The 13,271-nt window shown below is 53.0% G+C and overlaps 2 protein-coding genes across 6 annotated transcripts in view; both read right to left on the bottom strand.

Moving 5' to 3' along the window:
• Positions 1-2,306, bottom strand: part of CUNH22orf39 (chromosome unknown C22orf39 homolog) — a 4,823-nt gene extending 2,517 nt beyond the window's left edge. For 2 of the 4 annotated variants that reach the window (XR_003678501.2, XM_007119072.4), the window contains exons 1-2: positions 1,959-2,306; positions 1,516-1,833 (exon numbers count right to left, since the gene is read on the bottom strand). Coding sequence is in view for 2 of the 4 variants with exons in the window: in XM_007119072.4 (XP_007119134.1) it covers positions 1,519-1,833; positions 1,959-2,306 (663 nt within the window). In the remaining 2 variants the exon portion in view is untranslated. The remainder of the gene's footprint in view (positions 1-1,515; positions 1,834-1,958) is intronic. The other 2 variants (XR_003678502.2, XM_007119073.4) reach the window with 1 other exon arrangement.
• Positions 2,307-3,583: 1,277 nt separating this feature from the next.
• UFD1 (ubiquitin recognition factor in ER associated degradation 1) overlaps positions 3,584-13,271 on the bottom strand; it is a 20,653-nt gene continuing 10,965 nt past the window's right edge. For both annotated transcript variants that reach the window (XM_024120711.3, XM_007119071.4), the window contains exons 7-12: positions 10,177-10,245; positions 9,378-9,443; positions 9,056-9,103; positions 8,354-8,442; positions 7,575-7,656; positions 3,584-4,542 (exon numbers count right to left, since the gene is read on the bottom strand). In XM_024120711.3, coding sequence (XP_023976479.1) covers positions 4,468-4,542; positions 7,575-7,656; positions 8,354-8,442; positions 9,056-9,103; positions 9,378-9,443; positions 10,177-10,245 — 429 coding nt within the window. In that variant the 3' untranslated portion in view covers positions 3,584-4,467. The remainder of the gene's footprint in view (positions 4,543-7,574; positions 7,657-8,353; positions 8,443-9,055; positions 9,104-9,377; positions 9,444-10,176; positions 10,246-13,271) is intronic.

Raw genomic sequence — 13,271 nt, 5'->3', positions numbered from 1 at the left:
ACACACACACACACACACACACACACACACACACACACACGACACACACACACCCCCACCCCACCCCACCCCACCCCCACCCCCACACGACAGACAGTGGGCGCCACCACCCCGGCCAGTAAACCCAGGGCAGCAGGTCACAACCATGACGGGGCCGGAGGGGGTGCCAGGCGCTATGCTGGCCACTTTACACGTAGAATTTCACCTCTACCATCTGTTTTCACTCAAGCTCTATTGTCTCAAATGGAATGTATTGTTCTTGTTAAAAAGTGATCAGAAATGCAAAGTAAATATGAAAGCCCTGCAGACCTCCCTCCCAGAGGTGAAGTTCACAGCTTCCCCAATTCCATTTGAGGCCCGCATTTCAGGGCTATCACCCATTTCCCTAAAGAAGGAATAATCTCCTGGCTGGTGCACATCCTGCTTTTCTCATTAAGTGACATACTGCGAGCACCTTTCCACATGGGGATAGGTTACTATCTATTTTTCTTAATGGCTGTGTAGTTCTCCGTGGTGGGGAAGACGTTATCTGGTCAAATGTCTATTACTGGACTTTAGGTCACTTTCAGTCTTTGCACTACTACAAATGGTGACACAATGGACATTTTGAACTTTCAGTTGTTACCCAATTACCTCCCTAGGATAAACTTCCAGGAGTAAAACTGGGGGATCAAAAGGTATGCATTTAGGGCTTCCCTGGTGGCGCAGTGGTTGAGAATCCGCCTGCCGATGCAGGGGACACGGGTTCGCGCCCCAGTCCGGGAAGATCCCACATGCCGCGGAGCGGCTGCGCCCGTGAGCCAATGGCCGCTGAGCCTATGCTCCGCCACGGGAGAGGCCACAGCAGTGAGAGGACCGCGTACCACAAAAAAAAAAAAAAAAAGGTATGCATTTGACATTTAGACAATTAGAAAACCTGACATTCCACAAACACTGCCCACGTGCCCTGACTCTCCAAACCCCTATGGACATTTCGCTGGGCAGTAACCAGTTACTGTCATTTTAAGTATATATCGGGCTATTTGGTTTTCTTTTAGAATTAATTCCTTCTGTGTGCCCTTTGCCTACTTTTCTATTCTGAAATCGTTCCCATTTTTCTTACTGATATGTGACAACTATCTTTAAAAGATATATATATGTACAAAGGTTATTAATCTCTTGCCCTATAGGCTGCAAACTGCCTCTCCCGTTTTCCACTGATCTCGGACTTGTCATTTTCTTTTACACTTGGCAGTCCTGCTGGCTCCCTCCCCTGCACGCCCCGTGAGCACTGCGCCTTCACAGCTTCGCTCCATCCCCCCACCCCCACCCACGCCCCCATCAGCTCCAGGCCACCGCTGTATCCTAGACTAGGATGTAGGAGTCGGGAGGACAGGGGCTGTGTTCTCATCACTCCTGGATCCCCAAGAGCGTCCCAAGTGGTAAGTGTCTGCTGAATGTATGAACCACAACCCCCTCCTTACTGGTCTCTAGCACCTCCACCATATCCTCTCTCAGCGTGGCAGCCAGACTGACCTTTTAAGGATATAAACCAAAGCACGCTCCCCAGCACACGTGGAGGCTGGAATTGAACCCCTTTTTAAAGGCCCGCCCCCTTCTCCCAGCGTCTCGTGCCCCCGGGCTGGTTCCTGGTCTTCCAGGGCTCTGCACGCCCGGTCGGGTCACCTGGGCCTCGGCGCTGCGGCGCTCCTCCCACTCGCGGCAGCTGTCCAGGTCGCGCCGCCACTGCCCGCAGGCCGGCCGCTCGCCGTGCACGTAGTAGTGGCGCAGGAAGTGGCCGGCGCTGCTGCAGAGCTCCCACTCGGCGCGGTAGGCCTCGCACGGGCGGGGCGGCTGCGGGGACGGGGACGGGGGAGTGAGCGGGGGACCCGGTGCGCGCCAGCCCGTCCCGCACGGACGGACCCGGTCTCCGTCCTCCCGACCTGGCCCCGCGGGTCCCCGGGTCCCACCGCACTTACCTGCCAGCCTCCACCTTCCGCCATGTCCCGGGACTGCCTAACCCGCCTACTGAGCCCGCGGGCCGCCGAGTGACTGATGGGCGGAGGGACCAATGAGCCCAGAGATCTCACCACTATCTCCTCGCCGACCTCCTTGAGACGCGCCACTGAACAGGACGTCCGGGTTGGGAGCCAGTAACAGTCGAGGGAGGGCGGGGCCTGGAGGCTTGTGTGGGCGGGGCCTGGAGGCTGGGGCGGAGCCGAGGCCGGTGTGGGCCGGGCATGCCCCCAGGGTCCACCGGCCCGGCTAGCCACGTGGCGGAGGTGACCTCGGCGTTCGCTCGGGCTGGCGGGCGCCCGGCTGCACATTCACGTCCAGCGGCCGTTTCTGACGGAACCACGCGGCTCGGGATGTTCTTTGCAGCAGCCTTATTTTCATAATCTCAAAGATCGGTTCATTTCGTCAGCACGCACCGCAATCAGCGACGCCACGCCAGTCCTATGGCTGCATTGGTCCCGCCTGTGTCCCCTCGAGGGCGGGGTGACTCCCAGGTAGGAAGCGGGCCCCACGGGCGCGGGCACAGCGTAGCCTGGCCAGAGGTGCAGAGGCTGCACGGCCTGGGGGACAGCAGGACCTGCTGGTGGGCGTCCGGAGGTCGCGTTAGGGTCGAGGCTGTATGTACTAAGGCAGGGAGACAACGTTTCTCCATGGGGCGATGCGCACGAGGCAATGACAGCGAAGGGGAGGAGGCTGGTGGGCCCGCAGAACCCTGCGACACCTCTGCAGTGGTTCTCCAACTGCCGCCAGCCTAGCCACCGGCCCAGGGGCCCCTGCAAGGCGGGTGCCGGGCCCCCTAGGAGTGAGTCCGGGTCAAGCCAGACAGCTGCAATTTCACTAGGAGTCCTGCCACGCTGGGTCACAGACCAAGCTTGGAGAAGATGCTGCCTGAGAGGAAGGATGCAGGCCAGGGTACAGGCCCACAAGTGGCACCCCACCGTGTTACCAGAAGACCCACCAACCAACAGGGTCCACCTCTGGCCGAAGCAGGGAGTGCTTTCCTTGTATACACAGTGGGTGTGGCTCAGGGAAGACAGAAACCAGGGGCCAGCACACTACATAACATTCATCATGTAATTGAATGATGTGGTAGCCAATGTCATCCTGCAAACAAGGCTGCCCACCCACCAAGGAGGGTGTCTACTCTACCTCTGCCAGCGATCCAAGACTCCTGAAGTGAAAGGCCAGGTAGGTCAGAGTGCTCACACCTTCCAGAACCACTTCCATTGCCATGGGTGTGGGTTTGGGCCACAGGGCCCAGCCCTGGTCATCATGATGACTTTTGTGCTTATTCTCTGAGGACATATGGGTGAACCCTGGGCTGGCGTCCCACAGGGGGATATAATCTCCTGAGTGTTGAGGGGAGCCCTGTCCAGAGATGGACCCCTTGGCCTACAACAGGAACAAGGGGAGCCCCTGCTGGGCCTGACCACCCCCACCCCAGGAGTCAGAGAGCCTCGTTTCTCCCTACGCTCCCCAGAAGAGCTCTTTCCTAGGGGCAGGGTGGAACTAGGGGCCCCTGCCAGCAGGCCTTCCTCCTGCCCAACTGTCAATCCATGTTGGTACCTAATCAAACACTTAGAGGCAATTCAGGTTTTAGTCACTGCCTGTTTTTATTTGAAATTCTTGATTTAGAACTGTTTTCAAAGAGAGAAAAATAATTGAATTAACATGTCGAAAGAGCTCATATTATAGAAATTGAAGACCTGAAACTAAATTAATACTAGTAAAAAAAAAATAAAGACAGGCCAGCAGAACTTTGGAAAATTTAATGTTAAAACTGGGAGTGAGGGGTAGGAAAGGAGAAAGAACATATCTTTAGCTTTCATTTATTCTAATAGTCACATTTGTGCTTCACCACAAAGTTGTTTTACAGTAGTACAGATTCATTAAGGAGCCAGTGATTTCCAAATGAAATCCAAGTTAGAAATGCTTTCAGGTCAAGTTTTCCTTCTGAGGAATGGTTTCTTGGGGGGAAAAAAATCAATATGTAAAATAAAAATGGAAACACCCTTCCTCAAATACTTAAATTGCAGCCAGAGTAATGGAATGACCACTATTTATAGAGCACTTATCTGTTTAAACCACTTTTTTCCAGGTCAAAGGCAACAGCTAAGCTATGACCTGGAGAAAGAAAAGATAAATGAAAAAAAGAGAAACACCACCACCACTTAGAGCGATTCAATCCCTTCACGGGTTTTTAGCAGGAATCAGGGAACTGTGCTCCAGCTGAGGCTGCGGGCATGCCCCAAGGGCTGAAAGCAAGGAGCGTAAGGGACCTCAGAGATGGCCTCCTCTTTCCCCAAATCACGCACACAAACTGCTGTCCTGCTGTCCAATTGCAGGTGAAACCTGGTAATTCTTAGGTAACTCTAAACAAACCTAAAGTGACAGAGTGTCCCTGTCAGAGCCAGTAACTAAAAGCCAGCATGTTGCAATTATTTTATTTTCCAATCAGCCAACGGTCCCAACCTATGGCTTTCTTCCCTTTTTACGCAGCGACTGTCCTTCTCCAGAGAAAGCAACGAATCTGCCTCCAGCTTCATCCTGAGTGTGAAGAGAAAGTACCATTTTCAGAAACTCCTTGGAAGTTTAATAAGAAATGCTTTATTCTGTTGATTCATGTACCATCTGCCCATTTTCCTTACTCCCACATTTATAATAAGAAATGTCTTTGAAATAGAAATGCAAGTTATAATCTACTGAATTGAAAACAAAACCATGGAATCACAACTCTGTCTACCACAGCCTTTTTTCTCAGGTTGAGTATATATCTTTTTGCAAAGGTATCACATTTTCAATGTAAAAAATACAAAATACACCCCCTAAAAGAAAAACCACGCCAAAGAACATTTCCAGTCACTGTTCTGTATGTGCTTACATAAACTATTTTCCTACTCATTTCCCCAATCTCAAGGCAGTGCGCTGCTCTCGTTCCCTCTAATTCCATTCGGTGGGCAGGCAGTTCTGCCATCAGCTGTTACTTTCAAGTCTGCAGTATTAAAGCTGCCCTCCCGGGCAGCTGAATGTCTCTGCACACAACTTTGATTTTCCCTAGAGGTTGAACTCCTGGTTAGAAGGATACTTTTATTTTTGAAGCTTTTTAAAATGGTGACTCAGCAGCTCTCACTCTACCAAACTATCCTCCCACCAGCAGAAAGACGGCTTGTTTTTTTCTGAACCCTCGAAAACAGCAGGCATCTTTCCATGAGCTTTGCTGCTAGTCAGGGGAAGCGTTGTCTGTGGAAGAGGATCCCGAGCTCCCCAGCACGCCCTCCCCACACACCCGGCCCACCGCCTAATGCAGCTGGTGTTTCCAGTGGGGCCCATACAAGGTTCACATGGTGGCGACCACGCAAAGGTGAGTCGTGGCTGAGCCAGGCAGCCTTCCCTTCCTTCAGGGCCCTCCGTCTGTCCTGCTGTCAACACTGGAGCCTGCTTTTTCTCTTGTGAACACTTCACCCACTTGAGGAAGGTGCGTCTTCTGGGACCTTCGGGCTGTCCCACCTGGATGGGCCGCTACCCCTGGGCTGCACATTGCTGTGGGGATGCCCTGCTTCCTGGGTCTAAGGCTTTCTGACTTCTTATTCCTTCACTTCAGTGGGTATGTCTTCAGTAGCTTCCTGAGAAAGGGTGCGCGAAGAGATCTTCAGGGACTGAGAATACCTACCTCTCCTCTCACACGGCTCACTGACAGGGTGCTTGGTGTTAGATTGCTGGGACTGCCAGAACAAATCACCACAGTCTGGGGGCCTGGGAGACATTCGCCTCCGCACAGCCTGGAGGCTCGGAGCCAGAGATCCAGGTGCCGGCAGTGTGGTCTCTCCTGAGGCCCCTCTCCAGGGCCTGCAGGGGCTGCCTTCTCGCTGTATCCTCAGGCCTTTCCTCTGTGTCCACATCTCCTCAGAGGGGAACGTGGCCCATCTTAGCGCCCCCCACTTTAACGCACTTCTGTAAAGGCCTTATCTCCAAATACAATCACATTTTGAGGTGCTGGGGTTACGGCTTCAACACAGGAATTTGGGGGACACAATTCAGCTCATATAATTGGGCAAAGAATTCTGAGGACCCTGCTCCACTATGTCCTGGCTTGTGTTTGGCTAAGATAGTACCATTCGTGACCCGTGGTAGAATCTCCACCTCCTGGAGGCTTTAGCATCTTTCCTTTGCCCCAATTTGGAGTTGTTTCCATCCACTGTGCTGGATGCTCGGTGGCCCCTTCTGACCTGCCAACGCGGGCCCCTCTGTTTGGAGCAATTATTTCCCAGGTGGTTTCTGCCCCTTTGGTGTCTCTGATCTCCCGTGACTGGGGTGTTGGTACTGGAAACCTGCCTGTGGCCTTCACTCCGGGGTAAGCAGGCTGGGGCCTTGCCTGGGCTCGACCGGCCAGAGAAAGCTCCTCCAGCTGCAGTCAGCCCACCCGCTGCCAGTATGTGGGAGCCGAGTGGGGAGGGGACGCCAAGGGTGGCGGACTGTTACCGCCTTGCTGAGGGCTGTCTGGGGACTCTGTGATGCCATCCCTTCTGGGGGTGAGGCCAAGTACTCTGGGACAGATGCTCAGCCTTCACCCCAGGTCCTGCCCCCTGGCTGCCCCACAGCCAGCTTGGGACGGGACATGGCTCTCCGTGGTCTATCAAGTCAGGTGCCCTTGGCCTCCTGCTCCGGGGCTCCCAGAACTCTGCCTCACTGTCCCCGTCACCTTGTCACCTGTGCCCCAGGACAGGCAGCGTGAGTGCACCTGAAGGCCCACCTCAGACACACATCTCTCCCTGGACGTCTATTCACGGACACCCCAGCCTCCCCATCCCTGCAACAATCAAGGACGAGGGGGCCTGAGGACACAGGTCTGAGCCAGCAGCCAGGCTGGGGGCAAGCAAAGGCCTGGTGGGGACCACATCAGCTCCTGAGACCGCCAACATGGTGTCAACTTGAGGAACGTTAAAGCCAGGAGGGGCTGTGAGTCTCTGAACCACCCCTCCGCTTGGTCCCTGAGGGACTGAGCATCAAGAAAAGCAACCAGGAGACCGAGGATTTGAGGCGGGGTGTTCTAGAACCACCAGCAAAGTTACGGCTGCCAGGCGGGGTGGGCGGTCTAATGGCAGGCTGTGCTGGGTCTTTCGAGCAAGTTTCCAGCACCTGGGAGAAGTGCCCACAAGATGGAACCTCCCCTCCCTGCCCCCCAGGCCGCAGGAGGCCGTGTCTGGAGTGCGGAGGCACTGAGGTGGCCGTGCAGTGGTCAGGAGCTCTGCCCCTGACCTTCATGCACCCTCATGCTCACTCCTGGGAAATGCAAACAATCACAGCAGCTGCCCCACGAGACTGTCCTGGGGATTAAATATTTCAGTATAGAGCACATGGCATGGGGCCTGACACCTGGCAAGGGCTCAGGGAGCTGAAACCTTGCTGGTCACTGCCGCGAGGGGACACCAGAGCCCACACAGCCTCGACAGCTGGACCACTGGGGAGAAGAGGGGCCCCAGAATCGAGAAAAATATGACAGAAACACCCTCATTCAGAATGGAAAGACTCTCCTCAGTCACCAGTAGCCAATGAAACGTCTCATGACCCATGAAACATACCTCTTCAAGCTTTTTGACCAGTGGACGTGAATTTCTGATGAACGTGATCTTACCAAGTTTAAATTCATAGTTGGGAATCCCTCTGTAAAGAAGACAGAGCAGAAGAAATGTTAGTGTCAGGAAAAGGGACTAAAATCCATTCGTGACCATCTGGTCCGTGGCTGTACCCATCCCCCAGCCTCAGGCCAGCCCACGGGTGCCTCCTAGCACCCCCCCAGGAGGGAACAGAAGGCAGCTGCGGCAGGGTCTGTGTCCTCCAGCCTCACATGCCCCCTGCAAGGGCTACACATGCACTGAACTCACTTCACTCCCTAAGAGGCTGGGTGCAAACCCGTTTCTGGCATTCTCCGTGTGTTCTCACATGGTCAACAGGGGACAGATCTCATCCCTGCCACAACCATGCAGGCCACCAGAGGAGGGACTCTGCTGAGAGTCCCTGGACCAAACAATATAAACACAACTAAGTAAGGCAGCTCCTGCCTCCTCCTGAGGGAAGTAATCAGTTATTTAAAGTCACAAAGAAGGAAAATGGGCATATTACTAAGTCGGAACCAGAAAGGTCAGAAGTAGAAAAGAGATCCAATCAGGGGCCAGTGGGGCTGGACTGCGGGGGTCTTGGGGAGAAGCCTGGCGATGATGGGGGGCACCGACGCGCTTCTGCCACGCTGTGTTCCAGCCCACCGATGAGGGCGGCGGGACACCCACACTCCCACAGAGCTGAGTAAGGCTGCCCCAATGCAGGGCCTGGGTCGGGTGGAGCAGAGCCAGGGCAGACCCACCTCTTGATGTCTCCGGGCTTGATTGGGGAAGGGCTGGGCTCTACACCCTTCTTCTTCCCGTCCAGTCTATTCCCGGAGCCGGAGAAGGCCTAGACAAGCAGGCAGGGGGGCTGTGAGCTGAGCCACAAGGGTAGGAGAGAACCACCTAGGGACTGCAGCGCCCACGCCCTCTGGGGGCTGCTGGGAGCTGAGGGGAGCTTCCTGGCCCAAGGACGGTGCCTCCACCTGCCTCAACCCCCGGGCGCCAGCTGCCAAGGAAGGGGTGACAGGTCCAGCTGGGCCCACGGCTCAGCTCTGCAGACCTGCTTCCTGGCAGTGGTCTGAGCCACGCCCACCAGGCCCTCCCCATTTTCAGGGAGGACAGCAGTGCTGGAGCGTCAACATGCAACTGACTTTCCAACAGTGCAGGACACGGTTTAGAGAGAAATCAAGAGTGATCACATCTGGTGAATCTACGTGAAGAGTATACGTGTCTGTTGTACTAGTTCAGCTTTCCGGTAGGCTAGAAATTTTTATAAAGAAGTTGGGGCTGCCTGACAGTTGTTGGGAGGATCCAGGAGAAAGTGGATGGAAAAGGGTTTGGAAACTGAGAAGGCACCGGGTACACGCGTGCGGGGTCCCCCAGGCCTGCTCCCAGCTGAGGTTCCCAGGGTGTCACAGACAACGTTGCAGGAGGACAGACAGTCGCATGGCGGCACTCACGCGGAAGCCCAGCTCCCCGGCATAGCCGCTGTGGTCAGCTTCGCCCTCCTGGCAGGGACAGAAAAACGGGGATGAGCTTCTCAGTGGGGCCCCCAGCTCTTCCCTTGGGCTCCCTCACTGCTCCTGCTGTGCCCGCACCCCAACAGATGGTACACACTGGGCCCCGGGAGCAGGTCTGGGAGGGAAGCAGAACGTGGCTGCCTCGGTACCAGTGGAGGCCAAACACCGCCCGGCAGCCAGGACACTGGGATGAGCTCCAAAGACCAATACCGGCGGTGGGGAGCTGTGCAGAGCTCGGGAGGGATGCGGAGGAGCGACTTACGGCTGCCTCCTCATGCTGGGCTTGTCTCTCCGGCTCCTTGTAGCCCAGTGGAGCATCAAAGTCCACCTGTGTCCCCAAGAAGAAAGCACGATGAGACAGGGCCACACTCAGCCTCCGTGGCTTTTCTGTTCTAAGTTGGGACAACTGGGGGTCCACGTGCAGTTGTTGGAGCCGATACAGGAGGGGCCTTGTACAGTCTGCCCATTTCCCCGATGGTCACGTTTTACAAAATCACAGCAGAACATCGGCAAAGACAACCCAGCCCTCATCCAGACGTCCCCAGTTTACATGCACACGCAGGTTTGTGTTTTGTTCTCACAATTTGATCATCACTGCAGGTCGGTGCACCCCCTCCCCCCAACCCCCGGGTCGAGATCCTGAGCAGTTTCAATTACCACAGGGACCTCTCCTGCTGCCCTTTTATAACCACACCCTCTCCCTCCAGGCAACTTCACTGCCCTGGACCCCGGCAACCACTCCTCTAAACAGACCCAGACAGAACGGAACCCTTCTGCTGGGCATCCTTCCCTGAAGACCCAGCATGCTGGGCTGTCGTTCCCACTACTTGGAGCTGAGCAACCTTCCTCAGCCTCCAAGAAGACTCAGCCCCTCACAGGGCTGAGATGCTGGTGGATCTAGCCATCTCAAAACTAGCAGCAACCCTGCCACCAATCACAAGGTCAGCGGCCTCCTCACAATGTTCCGGCACCATCTTCCTCCCTGTTCCCCCAAAGAGTCCCAGGGGTTGCATGACACCCGCCCAGGGCCCCCAGCCGCCCTTCCTCCCGCGGCCACTCACGTTCATGTCACACTCGATGATGGACACAGCCCTGTCAGGCTTGGTCTCCATCACCCGCAGCTCATATATCTGGGGAGAGAGAAATCAGTCGGTTTTGTGGCAGCACTGGGCCCATCCATCACCACATGTGTCGCTGCAGCCCGCTACCCGTCTCCTGCAGACACACGTTATTCACCTCCATGTCACTCTCCCCAGCCACACCTCTTGCTGTGGAAGAGCGGCTGTGGGTGGCTGCCTTGATGCCTGTCACTTAGCTGACCACCTCTCATAAGCGATTCAAATCAGACAAGGCAGTTATGCAGCAAATTGCAAAAGATTCAGTGTTTACCCCAGCAAAGTTCACTTCTAAAAATTAACTCTAATAACTAGCTAAATACTGAAAGAGAAAGTACTCTAAGAACGCCTGCTCCAGCACTGCTCATGGCAGCGTAGGCCGAAGACGCCCATCACTAGAATGGTTACATGAGTGGGGTGTATTCACGTGGGATCCCAGGCAGCCAGCATCCAGGAAGATGCTGAAAACCAGTTATGCTGCTGTGTGTCGAGGATGATCTCATGCATGTAAAACACGCACTAAGTCAAAAAGATAGGAAATAAAGGTGGCAGAATGGACTTTTTCCTGCATTGTTTTAGGTTCTTTCTCTCTACCTAGAGTATGTCTTGCTTTTATAATGAATGGTCGGGACAGTCCCACCATTGAAAAAACTGAATATGAGGGAGAGGGTCCCCCAAGTACAGCGAGAAGGCTTGATGTCCCCCGTCTGGCTTTACGTTTACTCACTAGTGACTAATAGAAATGAATGTGCATCGCTGTGTGGATGCCCCACCACCTCTCCACAAAACATGGGCTGCCTCCAGTGGTTCTGCTGCCATGGACAAGGCGGCATGAACATCCGTGTCCGTGGCTCCTGTGCATGTGGTCACCTTTACCAGTCAGCGTGTTTTCAAACTGCAGGTCGCAACTAACTAGTGAGTCATAAAACCAACTACGCTGCAACCAGAACTAGAAAAGAAAAATACTGGAACACAGTACAGTAAAAATAGTAGACTATGTTGCACGTAGTTAAGGCTAAGGACTTTTGTGATATTTATGGTATACTAGGTGTTGTCACACTGTATCTAAAACAGTAATCTTAAACTTTTACACATTCAACATGTATTTTTACTGATTTACCTTTATTGAAGTGTAGAGAACACCTGAATTCTAAATAACCCTCGAGACTTATTCTTTTCCAGTGTTTCAGGTGCCATCTCTTAAGCTGCATTTATTAAACACTGTTATGGATTTAAATGGCAATGTTTACCACAATTTACCTCACATTTGCCGGTTTATTGGTTCTTCCCACACCTTATTCTTTCCTTCTAGGCTAATGCTTATTCCTAAAGCACATGCTTGTGAAGTTTCACTGGTAAATAAATTCTCTCAGATTTTATCTGAATACATTTTGATTTTACCCTATTCTTCAAAGAAGGTTTGACGACAATTACTTTCTCGCAGCCTCTGGAGCTCCTCTGCTGCGGGGGGAGGCAATGTTTGCTGTTGACAGGCCTGCCGTGTGCTGTTCTTCTCTAAGTGCTGGATCTTCTCTGCTCATCTCTCCACGTCTGGTGCTTGGCACCTGCAACTACCCTGCCTGGTGGACACTAAACTCCCTGTAAGTGTGGGCTGTAGGCCAATTCTAGAACAACTCCACTCATCTCCTCACAGTAGTTCCACCCTCCATTCTCTCCCACTGGGGTTTTCACTGAGCACGTTTGGTTTCCTCAGGATCTCCCAAACCTCAGCTGCTCACGTTGCTGCCGTGTTTCTCTGTGTAGACACCTAAGTCACTCCTGCAGATTCAACTTCCCCTTCGCTAATTCTTTGTTGGCTGTTGTTTAACCCTCTGACTGCTTTTCAAATAATCTTCGATATTTTGGATAGACTTTTGCTGCCTGCTAAATTTTGATTCAATTTAAAAAATGTTTTTGAACATTTTTTACATAGTTATTTTATCTTTGCACCTGAAGGTCCCAATTGTGATTTCTTAAGGGCCTAAATCCGCTTTTGCTGTCTTTGCTTTGGGTGTCTGTTGCTCTTTTAAGGAGTTCCTGTTTGCTGGTTCAATCTATAGCAACCCTTAGGGCTCAACAAAACTGGGGGTGCTGTTTTCAGAGAGCCTGGGATGAGGACAGCACCCACCTCTGCATCTATTTTGGCCCCTTTAAGGGCCCCAGTTTCATGTGGATGCCTTGATCCAGAACTTCCACCATGCACTGATGTGGTCATTTGCCCTCAGTACACGCCTGCTGAGTCTTCTCAGAAAGGCCCGTCAGAGCGTCTAGTCTTCTGTACTTCCAAAAGCAGAAGCCCAGACATGCATTTCAATTCTACGTACACCTGAGTAACTCACCTTCCCTTTCAGTGCAAAAAGGTCAACGATATCTTTCATCATCAATTTTTGTTTCAGCATTTTTTACTGCCCTAATATTTTAAGAACAATGACATTAAGGCTGCCTGTAATTAATCAAGAAAGCTTGGGATTCCCTGGTGGCACAGAGGTTAAGATCTGCCTGTCAATGCAGGGGACACGGTTTGAGCCCTGGTCCAGGAAGATCCCACATGCCGCGGAGCAACTAAGCCTGTGCTCCGCAACAAGAGAAGCCACCACAATGAGCAGCAAGCGCACCGCAACAAAGAGTAGCTCCTGCTTGCCGCAACTAGAGAAAGCCCGCACACAGCAATGAAGACCCAATGTAGCCAAAAAAAAAGAAAAGCTTAACGTATTCAGCTAAGTTAGACAATACCTAAAACGTCCCCTCGAAGGTAAAGGGAACAAGATTATTTCTTAGTTTACGAAAAAATATAAAAGTGTGATTCAAAATCCACAAAACTGAACAGTAGGATTCTTAGTATCGGATGCTTCAAACAGAAGGAAACTGTCAGAGAACACGATGGATCCCTACATGACACCGGGGAGTAACTGGCGTCTGATTCTGTGTGTGTGAGAGAGTGAGAGAGTGAGAGAGTGAGAGAGTGAGAGAGTGAGAGAGAGAGTGAGAGAGAGAGAGAGAGAGAGAGAGAGAGAGAGAGAGAGAGAGAGAGCGAGCGAGAG

This window comes from Physeter macrocephalus, unplaced genomic scaffold, assembly GCF_002837175.3.
Source record: "Physeter macrocephalus isolate SW-GA unplaced genomic scaffold, ASM283717v5 random_409, whole genome shotgun sequence".
Lineage (NCBI taxonomy): Eukaryota > Metazoa > Chordata > Mammalia > Artiodactyla > Physeteridae > Physeter > Physeter macrocephalus.
Note: the sequence above shows the minus strand (reverse complement) of the source record. Positions and strands in the feature narration are given on the sequence as shown.